The sequence below is a fragment of the Capricornis sumatraensis genome, chromosome 20 (genome assembly GCF_032405125.1).
Source record: "Capricornis sumatraensis isolate serow.1 chromosome 20, serow.2, whole genome shotgun sequence".
NCBI classification, from domain to species: Eukaryota; Metazoa; Chordata; class Mammalia; order Artiodactyla; family Bovidae; genus Capricornis; species Capricornis sumatraensis.
In genome coordinates, this window is record NC_091088.1 from 29,541,388 (window position 1) to 29,555,435 (window position 14,048).

The 14,048-nt window shown below is 42.6% G+C and overlaps 1 protein-coding gene across 1 annotated transcript in view; it reads left to right on the plus strand.

Moving 5' to 3' along the window:
* Positions 1-6,326: 6,326 nt before the first annotated feature.
* Positions 6,327-14,048, plus strand: part of LPCAT2 (lysophosphatidylcholine acyltransferase 2) — a 64,720-nt gene continuing 56,998 nt past the window's right edge. Inside the window, exons 1-3 of the mRNA XM_068992774.1 lie at positions 6,327-6,497; positions 11,865-12,004; positions 13,558-13,775. Of these exons, the coding sequence (XP_068848875.1) occupies positions 6,327-6,497; positions 11,865-12,004; positions 13,558-13,775 (529 nt within the window). The remainder of the gene's footprint in view (positions 6,498-11,864; positions 12,005-13,557; positions 13,776-14,048) is intronic.

Below are 14,048 nucleotides of genomic sequence, written 5' to 3' on the forward strand. Positions count from 1 at the left end.
AGTAATCAACGAGAGACTGGGTGGGTGAGCTGGAGTCCCTCGGTCCCATGGAAAGAGCCACAGCAGAGTTTCTGTTATTTGATTGCACGGTCTTGTTCATAGTTTCCTTTCTTCTTGAGTCTCAGTTTCTGCCTTAACAATAACATAAATTCTAATACTAATAGTAGTGAATTTAACAGTAACACCCCTTCCATTAATACAGTGCTTACTATGTGCCAGACCCTTCACATGCATCGCTTCATTTAGATTACAGCAACCTGAAAAAGGGAGGCTATTATCAGTCCACTCTGATTGATAAGGAAACTAAAGCTTGGAGAAAAGTGATTTTCCGAGAGTACCATAGATACTGGATAACATCCTGAGTCAAGGCCAAAGGTGACCGAGAGAAGAAGCTTTAGTCGGAAACCAAGTATCTCCATCAATAGCATTACCCTCCATCTCCCCTCCCCCAAACTCTCTAATAAACACAGCTATGGGAGAACTGTGTGTGCATTCTAAACACAGCTTCTATTGATGGGTAAGCTCCTTATCCTTCCTTCCCAGCAGACTGCCCATCCTTAATCCCCTCCTATATGGAAATTCTAGAGCTGCTGAGCTGTGCTGTGCTTAGTTACTCGGTCATGTCCAACCTTTCACGATCCTATGGAATGTAGCCTGCCAGCTCCTCTGTTCATGGGATTCTCCAGGCAAGAATACTGGAGTGGATTGCCATGCCCTCCAGGGGTCGAACCCAGGTTTCCTGCTTTGCAGGCAGATTCTTTACCATCTGAGCCACCAGGGAAGCCCCAAGAATACTGGAGTGGGTAACCCATCCCTTCTCCAGGAGAATTTCCCCACCCAGCAATAGAACTGGGGTCTCCTGCATTGCAGGCGAATTCTTTACCAGTTGAGCTACCAGGGAGCCCTCTCTTAGAGCTGCTAAGAGAACATAAGGCTTGAGTTTATTTCAGAGACCTTCCCTGGTTCCAACAGTCTATTACTTCTTCTCATGGTGGGGCTGGTGGGAGGGGATGAGGAATGGACAGGTCTCTGGAGGTGACCTCAGTGGAGTCCTCTTTTCTCCTGGGGCCTGCCCAATCACTCAGGTTCTTAAGGACTCGAGAGGCTTCCTTCTGTGCTGAAGGGCCACACAGGTCTGCCAGCCATTCTCTTCTCCAGGGGATCTTCCCGACCCAGGGATCAAACCTGGATCTCTTGCACTGCAAGCAGATTCTTTACCACAGAGCCACCGGGGAAGCCCTAGGGACAGTTTATTATCATGGCTGTCATACATTGTCATTAAGGTTCTTTTTTATACTGAGAAAATTCAGCTGCTCCACGTGTAATACCTGAAAGGTGCCATCTCTTGCATGCACTTCTATGAACACTACACAGGCATTATTTTACTTATTACCACAATCCATTCAGGGTAGGAATGAATCTTCCCATTCTGAGATGAGTATGCAGGCTCAGAGAGGTCACTTGAGTAGCTAAAGGCTACATCTGCCTGGTAGGGTAGGAAGATTCCGAGATTTCTACAGTGAATACCTTGGAAGGAGCAGCCATCCCAGGGCCCAGAGTCAGAGTCTCATCATGCCTTGAACCTACTCTGAGCAGTTGATTGATAAACATGTCATTCACCAACTCCATCTATCTTTCAGCCACTCAGGGCTTGACAAACTGGTCTCAGGTACCGGGAATATCCTTTCCCTAACCCCTACCAGCGAAAGGTCCAGCTAGGCCCTTGAACTTCAGGGTAGTGAAAAAGTGAAAGTCGCTCAGTTGTGTCTGGCTCTTTGCGACCCCATGGACTATATAGTCATGGAATTCTCCAGGCCTGAATACTGGAGTGGTTAGCCTTTCCCTTCTCCAGGGGATCTTGCCAACCCAGGGATCAAACCCAGGTCTCCCGCATTGCAGGTGGATTCTTTACTAGCTGACCCACAAAGGCAGCCCAGGGTTCAAGGAGGCCTCCCTCACTTTCCTTCTGTCTTTCTTTTTAAAATAATTTTAATTTATTTTTGGCTGTTCTGCGTCTCGGTTGCTGCATGGGCTTTTCTCTAGTTGTGAGGGGGCCTACTCTCTGGTTGCAGTGCCCGGGCTCTAGGGCATGTGGGCTTCGGTTGCTGTAGCACATAGGCTCAGGAATTGTGATTTGCAGGCTCAGTAGTTGTGCTTCCCCGGTTCTAGGTCACAGGCTCATTAGTTGTGGCACATGGGCTCCGTTGCTCCATAGCATGTTCAGTCCTCTGGGACCAGGGGTTGAAGCTGTGTCTCCTGCATCAGCAGGTGGATTCTTTACCACTGAGCCACTGGGGAAGCTCCTCTCTCACTTTCTTGGTGTTACCTGCTCACTGGGCCTCTCCCTCGCTATGAGCTCTTTGTCATTCAGCAGATTGGCCTGAGCCTCCCTAAGCAGTGGCAAGAGTTTGGGAGCAAAAATTATAAGGGCCCCTTGTGGCCCAGGCTCTAAAACTCACATGGTACCACTTCTGCCACATTTTATTGATCAGAACAAGTTGTGAGGTCAGCTCAGATTCTAGGGATGGGGAAAGACTACCTCTTGATGGGAAAACTGTGAAATTGTTTTGCTGTGTTTTTCGATTCTTCATAATATATTAAAGAAATTCAGCTACAAATACCAAGATAATGCATGTCCTTGCCCCATGATAGTTCTTTCTTTTCCTGTTTTATTTATCACTTGTTTTTTTCTGTTTGTTTTGTTTGTTTATTCTGTTGGCTGTACTAAGTGGCCTGTGGGACCCTAGTTCCCCAACCATGACTGAACCTGGGCCTTCAACATTGAGAGCTCAGAGTCCCAGCCACTGGACCACCAGAGAATAATTCCCTGTTTTAATCATCACTTGGTTTATTATCCTAAAATAATTTTGTGAGATCTAAAAAGATTCATATGCAGACTTACAGATGTTGAACACAAACTTACAGTTACCAAAGGGGAAATGGGGGGAGAGAGAAATCAGGAGCTTGGGATTAACATATACATGCTGCTGCTGCTGCTGCTAAGTCGCTTCAGTCGTGTCCGACTCTGTGCGACCCCAGAGATGGCAGCCCACCAGGCTCCCCCATCCCTGGGATTCTCCAGGCAAGAACACGAGTGGGTTTGCCATTTCCTTCTCCAATGCATGAAAGTGAAAAGTGAAAGTGAAGTCGCTCAGTTGTGTCCGACTCTTCACGACCCCATGGACTGCAGCCTACCAGGCTCCTCCATCCATGGGATTTTCCAGGCAAGAGTATTGGAGTGGGGTGCCACTGCCTTCTCCTTAACATAAACATACTTCTATATATAAGATAGATAACCAACAAGGATCTACTATATAGCACAGGTAAGTCTGCTCAATATTTCTGTGATAACCTGTATGAGAAAAGAACCTGAAAAAGAATAAATATATGTATAACTGAATCATTGTGCTGTATACCTGAAACAAACACAACATTGTAAATCAGTTCAGTTCAATCACTCAGTCTGACTCTATGCGGTCCCATGGACTGCAGCATGCAAGGCTTCCCTATCCATCACCGACTCCTGGAACTTGCTCAAACTCATGTCCATCGAGTCGGTGATACGATTGAACCATCTCATCCTCTGTCGTCCTCTGCTCCTCCTGCCTTCAATCTTTCCCAGCATCAGGGTCTTTTCCAATGAGTCAGTTCTTTGCATCAGGTGGCCAAAATATTGGAACTTCAGATTCAGCATCAGTCCTTCCAATGAATATTCAGGGTTGATTTCCTTTAGGATTGACTGGTTGGATCTCCTTGCAGTCCAAGGGACTCTCAAGAGTCTTCTCCAACACCACAGTTCAAAAGCATCAATTCTTCGGCTCTCATCTTAATCAACTATAGTCCAACAAAATTTAAAACTAAAAGCTCCTATGGAGACAATTCTAACACAGGGGAGCTACTTTGGAGCAGATTTTTGGCGATAGGTATGCTTTTTTTTCCCCCTTCATTTCATTTTTAATTTCAGTTCAGTTCAGTTGCTCAGTCATGTCTGACTCTTTTCGACCCCATGGACTGCAGCACTCTGAGCTTCCCTGTCCATCACCTACTCCCGGAGCCTACTCAAACTCGTGTCCATTGAGTTGGCAGTCCAAGGGACTCTCAAGAGTCTTCTCCAACACCACAGTTCAAAAGCATCAATTCTTCAGCAGTCAGCTTTCTTTATAGTCCAACTCTCACATCAATACATGACTACTGGAAAAACCAAATAGCTTTGACTAGACAGACCTTTGTTGGTAAAGTAATATCTCTGCTTTTTAATTTGCTGTCTAGGTTGGCCATAGCTTTTCTTCCCAGGAGCAAGTGTCTTTTAATTTCAGGGCTGCAGTCACCATCTGCAGTGATTTTTGGAGCCCAAGAAATAGTCTGTCACTGTTTCCATTGTTTCCCCATCTATTTGCCATGAAGTGATGGGACCAGATGTCATGATCTTAGTTTTCTGAATGTTGAATTTTAAGCCAACATTTTCACTCTCATCAAGAGGCTTTTTAGTTCTTCTTTGCTTTCTGCCATAAGGGTGGTATTATCTGTGTATCTGAGGTTATTGATATTTCTCCTGGCAATCTTGATTCCAGATTGTGCTTCATTCAGCCGGGTATTTTGCATGATGTACTCTGCATAGAAGTTAAATAAGCAGAGTGACAATATACAGCCTTGACGTACTCCTTTCCTGGTTTGGAACCAGTCTGTTGTTCCTTGTCCAGCTTTAACTGTTGCTTCTTGACCTATATACAGAATTCTCAGGAGGCAGAATTTAGGGACCAAGGAGATCCAACCAGTCCATTCTGAAGGAGATCAGTCCTGGGTGTTCTTTGGAAGGAATGATGCCAAAGCTGAAACTCCAGGACTTTGGCCACCTCATGTGAAGAGTTGACTCACTGGAAAAGACTCTGACACTGGGAGGGATTGGGGGCAGGAGAAGAAGGGGACAACAGAGGATGAGATGGCTGGATGGCATCACTGACTCGATGGACGTGAGTCTGAGTGAACTCCGGGTGTTGGTGATGGACAGGGAGGCCTGGCGTGCTGCAATTCATGGGGTCGCAAAGATTCGGACATGACTGAGCGACTGAACTGAACTGAACTCTGTTCTCTCCATTATATAAACGAAAACAAAGGCTCAATAAGGGGAGTGATTTTTGTCACGGGTCTGTGGTGAGTTAACCCTGGACCTCAATCTTGCTTTTGGGTTTTGGGATTTCCAAGTCTGCGCTCTTTTTTCACCAGACCACATCATCTCTCTGATTCTGACAGTGAAGTGCTACAGGCAGGATGTTTGTTTCTAAGGTGCTACATATTTCAATTGATTCCCTGAAACTTGCCATAAGCCACTTTCAGTTCTCAAGAGTCACTTTTCATACCTTGATCATGCCACCTGATTTCATTTTTGCCTGATGAGCATTTGCTTAGGGACATCAAAATGCTTCCCTTCCATGGATTTGCTGTCCCTATGTCCTGCCTTCTCCTGAAGCCAGCCTGGGGGAAGCTCCATTGGTGGACCTTCTGATCATGCTTTTTATTTCTTTTCAGACTCTGATGTGAGTAAAGTGGAGACAAATAGTCTCCAAGTCACTTCTCTTTTTTCTGAGACTAGGTTCCTCATCTCATTCAGAGGGCAATGGTGGTTTTGTATTTTTCTAGTCATTGTAGCTCAATTTTCCTTGGGAAAACTATCTTCACGTTGTCAGTCCATATTTTGACTGGAAGACAGCACACTCCTGGCACCAGTTTCTCTATCAGTCAGGACTCTTTCAGCTGTAACTGATAAACTTGACACTCAAACTGGTTTAAGCAAAAGCAAAACATGCACCAGAAATCAGATCCACCCTGGATAATGAACCCTCTTAATGGAACAGCCCCAGAGTTGCTCCTCAGATCGCTGGATTCAGGTTCTGTTTATCTCGGTATTACGAATGGGGCAACGGAGGTTCATGGAGACAATGATTTGGCCAAAGAGCCAATAAAAGCGAAAGTTAAGCCAGGTTGGCCTGATGCTGGAGCAGAGAACAGTCTAAACTGTCTCTCTTGCTGGTGCGTCGCTTTGAAGGAAAAAAGTCACCTCCAAGGGGGCGGAGCTATGAATCCCAAAAGGAAGGGCCAGACACCTAAAAGGGTGGGGCTGTGCTTGAGGTGGGGTTGCTGGGGTGGGGCCAGAACCTGGGCGTGTTCGGAGCCAGAGGGGCGGGGCGAGAGCGGAGGACGGCTAGGTAACTTTGGCGCCTGCGCAGAAGCCCCGGACTCCTAAGCGGCTCCCACTGAGTCCTGGCGGCGGTGCCCACTCGCGCGCTCCGCGTGGGTCGTTTCGCTCTAGTCAGACGCCAGGGTCGGCCATGAACCGGTGCGCTGACGCGCGGGCCGTGGCGGCCACTGTGCCGGGAGCTGGCGTCGGGAACGCGGGGCTGCGGCCGCCCATGGTGCCCCGCCAGGCGTCCTTCTTCCCGCCACCTGTGCCCAATCCCTTCGTGCAGCAGACGCGGCTGGGCGTGGCGAGGCGCATCCAGGTGGGGGCGAGGGTCTGACAGGAGAGGTGGATTCACGTGAGGGGCATGGGTTAGAGGGAGGAGGGCAGATCCGGGTGAGGGACGTCTGACAGGGGAGGCAGACCCAGGTGAGCGATGTGAGTCTGACAAAAATTCAGGGGACTGACTAGAGGCTGACGGGCAAAGCAGATTCAGGTGAGCGACAGGAGTTTGAGAGCGGAGGCAGGTCCAAGTGAGGGGAGCGGGTCTGAGGGAGGAAGCAGTCCAGGTGAGGGACGTCTGACAACGGAGGCAGTCCAGGTGAGGAACGCCTGACAGTGGCGACAGATGCAGGGCAGGGGTGTGGATCTGAGGGAGGAGGCAGTTTGAGGGCCAGTCAGGGAAGGCTGTTTTTAGAGGGCAGTGTGGGTGTAAAGGGGAAATGACTGAGGGGAGTGAGTCTGGGAAGCCAGGTTCGAGGAAGAAAGGGGGGAGGGCTTCTGAAGGGGCCGGGAGTCTGCAGGGGGCAGAGATGCTGCGCTGAGAATTTAGGGCCCTTGGAGGATGCTTGGAGGTCTGGGTGTGTGTGTGTGAGAAGAGAAGATGCAAGGAGCATGTGGGTCTTGGGAGAAGGTGCTAAACAGGAGGAGGCTGAGCAGGCCCGTGGCGGAGGAAACATTACGTCCTGAGAAGAGGGAAGGGCTCTGGGAGAAGAACTTCAACCTGAGTGTGTGCAAGTGTAGTGGGAGCTCATCGTACTGCAGGAGAGTGGGTTTGGGGAGCTTTTTGTTGTTGTTTTGTCTGAGGGAAGGAGAGGAGTCCTTTTGGGATGAGAAGAGTGAGGGAGAAGGCAGAGAACCCGGGTCTGGAATTAGAACCAAAAGAAAGGTAGGATGTTTTGGCTGAGCAGTTGCATCAAGGATGGGAAATCACAACCTAAGAAAAGGAATAATATGGGTCCGCTTAAGGTAGTCAAGAGTTTTTGGTCCTGAATCGGTTTTCACCCAAACACTTCTCGTAGATTCAAGGACGAGAGACTCTCTGGTTGTTAAAAATGGCTCTATACAAAAAGGAAGTTCCTGTCCTTTCCTTTTTCTTGTAAAGCACTGCTTTTACCATTAGCAGTTACACTCACTCTTTGGACTTCCTCTTTGGTGAAGTTAGTGATCAGAGAACAAGATAGACTATGCAAGCTACATTTGTCCTATGTGTTCTGCATGGGAAAAAAACTTTTAATGTTTCCTGTCCATCTTACATGTTTATTTACTTTGGATTTGAAATAGTGTAGTTTTTGCACAGCATGCTTATCTGCACTGAGACCATTGTCCTCTATGGCAGAGATAGGTTAAGTGCTGGGCTAAGCAGTGTGGGTGGTGATTACAGTAATGGTTGATGGGTGTCTGAAGGTATGAGAAAGGAAGAGGAAGATAATGAATGTAGCAATACCTCTTTGTAAAGAAACTAAATGTTTAAAAACTTGATCTTAAAATGTCTTAAAATTATATTTATGTCTTAAAATATATTCCCATGATATCTTAAAATTTCTGAGTGAAAGTCACTCAGAAACACTTAACAAATTCATTGACTCTAACTCAGAATTCCTTTTGGCCTGAGTTCATCAAATCAGTTATACTTAAATGAAGGTATGTCCATCTCTTTGGCTTCATGTATTGGAGAGAGGCTCAAAGTGGCATGTTTGTAAGTATGTACATTGTACCTGGATTACTAAATTTTTGAGTTTTTGTTTTTTGTTTTTTTATATAGTATGCCTGCAACCATTTAGAGAGCACTTCCAAGTAACTCTATAAGAATTGTGATTTAATGGAATGACCACTAGTCTTAGAAAACCTGCTCAGGCCCTGTCATTTATAAGGTGTATGACTGGCCAAGTCAGTTGACCTCTCTCAACTTCACTTTCCTTATCTATTAAATTGAAATAATAATACATCAAAGGAGGGTTAAAATTAAGTGAGATAATATGTGAAAGAACCTGGTATTGTTTGCTGATCTTGATAGTTATCAATGCCATTTGTTATCTACAAATTGTATACAATTGTAGTTTTGTAGTTTGTATATAAATTGTACTTAAAACTTACCACTTGGATTGGATAGAAATGAATATAGTTGCAATATTTTTTAAAATGTTAAAATGCATGTAGACAGAGATTCCAAAGTAGTTTCAATGGATTGAACAGTCTGGGTAAAGGAAAATTTAAATAGACACGATTGAAAAACAATGTTGTCTGTATTATCCAGTTTAAAAGATTGATATACTTGTGTTTAAGGATGACTCAATATCATGAATTTAGGCTAAATTTAATCTTAAGTGATGATCAATATCTTGTTTAAGGACTGTTGTCACTTCTGCATCTCATAGGGCTTAGCTTTACTGCTCCTCCTCTCTTTTTGACTGTTTAAGGGTCTGTTCCATAGTGGCATGGAGAAAATTAGCCTAGCTTTTCTTTCCTCAGGAGAATATGGAATTGTAACTGTGGGTCATTTAGCATACCAAAAATATTTGTTGGATGCCTACCATATGCCAGGCACAATGTTACTCTCTGGAGACAGAGATATAATGAACAAGAGAAATAAGGACTCTGCCTATCTTAAGCCTGTGTTTCACTGAAAAAGTTAAACAAGCAAGTATAGAAATATATATAATTCCATGTCTTAGTAAGTGCTATGAAGAAAGAGAGGAAAATAATCACAATAGTGTCAAAAGAAGGCCTTCCTACAGAGATAACTTATTACCAAAAGAAAATATGATGCATAATCCTCTTAATCCAACAGTTACTCAAAATTGGTTTTGTCATCTTAATAATGTTTAAAGATTAAAATTTTAAATCAACTTTGTGTGTATACTAGCAGCAACTGCAAGATGAAATTAAATAATCTCATGATAGCCATAAGTGAAAGTCATTCAGTCATGTCCTACTCTTTGCAACCCCATAGACTGTATAGTCCATGGAATTCTCCAGGCCAGAATACTGGAGTGGGTAGCTGTTCCCTTCTCCAGGGGATCTTCCCAACCCAGAGATCAAACCCAGGACTTCCACACTGCATCTGATTCTTTACCAGCTGAGCCATCAGGGAAGCCCAAGAATACTGAAGTGTGTAGCCGGTCTCTTTTCCAGCAGATCTTCCCAACCCAGGAATCGAACCAGGGTCTCCTGCACTGCAGGCAGATTCAAGACCACTACAACGAAAACAACAGAACTCTATTGTAAGAAATTAATGAAGATTTACATAAAATAAAGATCTATACCATGTTTGTAAGTTGGAAGAATCAACATTATTAAGATGGTAATTCCTCCCAAATTGATCTATAGGTTCATTGAAAGCTCAACAAAAATTCCAACAGGCTTTTTGTGTGGAAACTGAGAGATTAATTCTGAAATGTATGTGGAAATACTAAGGATCTAGATTATCCCAAAAAAAGTTTGAAAAGTAAAAAGTTGGAGGACATATACTACCAAATTTCAAGACTTATTACAAGACTATAGCAATTAAGAGAGTAGGGAATTGACAGACATACAGACGAATAGATCAACAAAACAGAATAGAGAGCCTACATATATGTTCAATTGATTTTTTGATAAAGTGGCCAACAAAATTTATTGGGGAATGTGAAGTCTTTTCATAATTGGTTCTGGGGATGGCACTTCACTGGCGGTCCAATGGTTAAGACTCTGCACTTCCCTGGAAGGGGCGCAGCTTTGATCCCTAGTCCAGGAACTAAGATCCCACAGGCCTCAGAGCTGGGGTGGGTGGGGAAAGCAGGGGCCGGGGGAGCTGGTTCTGGAACAACTAGATAAATCTGTAGATAAAAATAAAACTTGATCCCTACTGTACACCACACAGAAAGTAATTTACAATGGATCATAGACTTGAACATAAAAGCAAAATCCATATATCATCTAGAAGAAGAAGATATAAAATATCTTCATGATCTTGAGATAGGTAAAGATTTCTTAGGATGCAGAAGAGAAGTAAATTGATAAATTAGTCTTCATCAGAATTAAAACGCTTCTCGTTGAAAGATACCAGTAAGAAAATGAAAAAGCAAACCATGGAATAGGAGAAAATATTTTCAATATATATATTGAAAAAGGGCTTGTAAACAATATATGAAGACCTCCTAAAAATTGATCAGAAAATGACTAACAACCCAATGACAATGGACTAAAGACTTGAACAGATAGGTTAAAGGGATGACCAATAAGCACATGAAAAAATTTGCTCAGCATCATTGTTCATTAAGGAAACCACAATGAGATATCATTTTACACCCACCAGGATGGCTACAAAGACTGACAACACTGAAAATTGATGAGACTGTGAAGCAACAGGAACTTTCATACTTCATTGGTGGAGGTATGAAACGACACAACAACTTTGGAAAACAATTTGGCATGTTCTTTAAGCACATCCTGGCCTGACAATTTCACTACCATCCACCATGAATGAAAATGTATGAGTCTTAAAAATTGATGTTTACTCATATAGATAGGAACTTATAATAGGCTAAATGTCCCTGAACAGATTAATGGGTAAATTAATTGCAGTATATTCATACAATGGAATATCACTCTGCAATGAAAAAGACTGTATTACTGATACATATAACAGCATGGTTGAATCTCAAAAATATGAAGTAAAAGAAGCCAGATGTAAAAGAGTACATACCATGTGGTTTCATTTATATGAAAATATGGAACAGACAAAAACTATAGTGAAAGATTGTCAGTGGTTGCCATACACTGAGGATACACTGACTACAAAGAGACACAAGGGAATTTTTTTGAATGATGGAAATGATCTGTATCTTGATTATGGTGGTGTCTGCATAGGGCTATACATTTGAAAAACTCATATTGTATTTTGTGTAAATTAGGCCTTCATAAAATTGATTTTTTAAAGTGATTTTAAACACCAAATGTCAGCAAGGATATACAGTGACTGAAATTCTCATACACTACCAGTGACATTTTAAAATGATACAACTGGACTTCCAGTGGTTGAGAATCCACCTTGCAATGCCGGTGACATGGCATTCAATTCCTGGTCTGGGAAGATTCCACATGCCATGGGGCAACTAAGCCTGTGTATCACAACTACTAATCCCACACTACCACTAAGCCCAACACACCTTTTCTTTGTTTCCCCAGCAACTCCTATTCGCATTCACTGGTTTTCTCCCCTATTTCTTTTGCTACCTAGCAGACTTTGTGAGATCAGATATAATGTCTTATTTCCTTTGTGCTTAGATCGTTGCCTGGTGCAGGGTAATGCTCAATTCATCTTTGAGTGAAGCTTGAATAGCCTAAGATTTTTTCTTTTAAGTATATCTGTTTGATAACTACAGCATTAAAATGTCATCTATTTTTTTTAATCAACTTTAACTTTCAGATTTTCTTCCTTGGAATTATCCTGCTTCCAATTCGTGCCCTGTTGGTTGCATTAATTTTATTACTGGCGTGGTCGCTGGCTGCAATTTCAACAGCATGCTGTCCTGAAAAGCTGACCCACCCAATAACTGGTTGGAAGAGGTAAGAAGTAACTATGTCTAAATATTAGGTGAATTAAGATTAGAAGACTTTATTGAAGTTTAGGCAGTGATCAACAACTGTGGCTCTGAATATAGGATATTTTGGAATGCAGTCGTTAGAGGCTGTGCTGTGTTGTGCTTAGCCGCTCAGTCGTGTGCGACTTTTTGCAACCCCATGCCCTGTAGCCCTCCAGGCTCCTCTGTCCATGGGGATTCTCCAGGCAAGAATACTGGAGTGGGTTGCCATGCCCTCCTCCAGAGGATCTTTCCAACCCAGGGACTGGACCTTGTTAGAGGCTACATTGGAGAAGGCAATGGCACCCCACTCCAGTGTTCTTGCCTGGAGAATCCCAGGGACAGGGGAGCCTGGTGGGCTGCCGTCTGTGGGGTCACACAGAGTCGGACACAACTGAAGCGACTTAGCGGCAGAGGCTACATCACTATAAATCAAAAACAGGAGGTCTGAAAGTTCTGTGACAGGGTGAGCTCTTTATCTTTAAATAAATAAAGATCTCAGCTCTTAAACTACAGAGCAAGGAGAGAGCAATCATTTCCCTGTGTCCTCCTGAAAAGTACTTGGGCTTTCTGTGTCTCACTTCTCCTCACCATGAAATAAAAGTTAGAGAAACTTCCTTGGGAGTTAGTTGCTTAATAGCTCCTCACAATATTATTATGTGAATATTGAAAGAATTCAATAGGAAGCTCACTTTTTAAAACTCCTGTCAGATGTCTTATGGGAGACACATGTTTTTCATGAAAAGCTATATGCTTATTCATATACTGAGATGTCCATCGTGTGTTTGCACTTCTAGGACTGTGTTTTTGTTTTTCTACTCAACTGAGTTTATCAAAGACAGAGACTGGAGCTTGTCTTATGTGTTCAACAAGATTCCTGGCACAATTTGATTTAATTAATTTTTAATGTCAGATTCTTTTAAAATAGTAAACAAATCAATAACCAGAATTAAGTGCATCTTTGTTCCAGGAAGTGAGATAATAAATTTACTTAAGATTCTTCATGATTTTTAAGGGCTATAATGATATAAGTAATAAGGCTTACTTTTACAATTTTATTTTTAAAATAACTCTGAGGACTGTTTCAGCATGCTAGTTCTAAGAGTGTTTTTGAGGGTAGCAGCATCTTTGTTACACAAATATAGGTATCTAAGGTGACTCATGAAGGACAAGACTGATTTGAATTTCTCAGTGGGGGATGCATGTTGAAAATTTATTCTTATTACTTTATAGTCACGTGGCCTTGGAAAAATTACTTCTCTGGGCCTGTTTTCTCATCTGTAAAATGGGAATAATGATAAATGCTCTCTCTGTTTCATAAAATTGGGCTAGGGATTAAAGAAGTTAATATGCATAAAGTACTTAGAACAGTGCCTGGCAGAAAGAGCTCCACTGAAGTGTTAGCCGTTCTTCCTAGCTGATATTTTAAAATGAAGTGCTGACGTATTTTGGTTTTTGCTTTGTGCTTTAGAGTAAAACCCTGCTGTTAGCTGCAATTGGTAAAGCTAATTATGTCCATTTTTATATTTATTTCCAAAGGAAAATTACTCATCCAGTCTTGAAGTTTCTAGGCCATGCCATGTTCTTCTCAATGGGGTTTGTAGTTACTGTGAAAGGAAAGATTGCAACTCCGTTGGAAGCACCAATTTTTGTCGTTGCCCCTCACTCAACATTCTTTGATGGAATTGCCTGTGTTGCAGCTGGATTACCTTCTATAGTATCTCGAAATGAGAATGTGCAGGTGCCTCTGATTGGCAGTAAGTACTCTGTAAGACAACAGAGAAAATATTTTCATGTTCATGCTCTAAATTTAGAAAATTCTGTATAGTTTACTGATTAATTTTTTAAAGACTTTAAAATAATAAAACACTTCAAACATTTTATTGCTTTTAATGAGGTATAATATCAAAAGAATGAATTTATGAAAAAAGATTAAAGACCTCCCTACCTATACCTCATCATTCTTTTTAATTTTTTTAAAATTTTTAAACCTTTCAGATATAACTCTTTGAAATATTTATTTATTTATT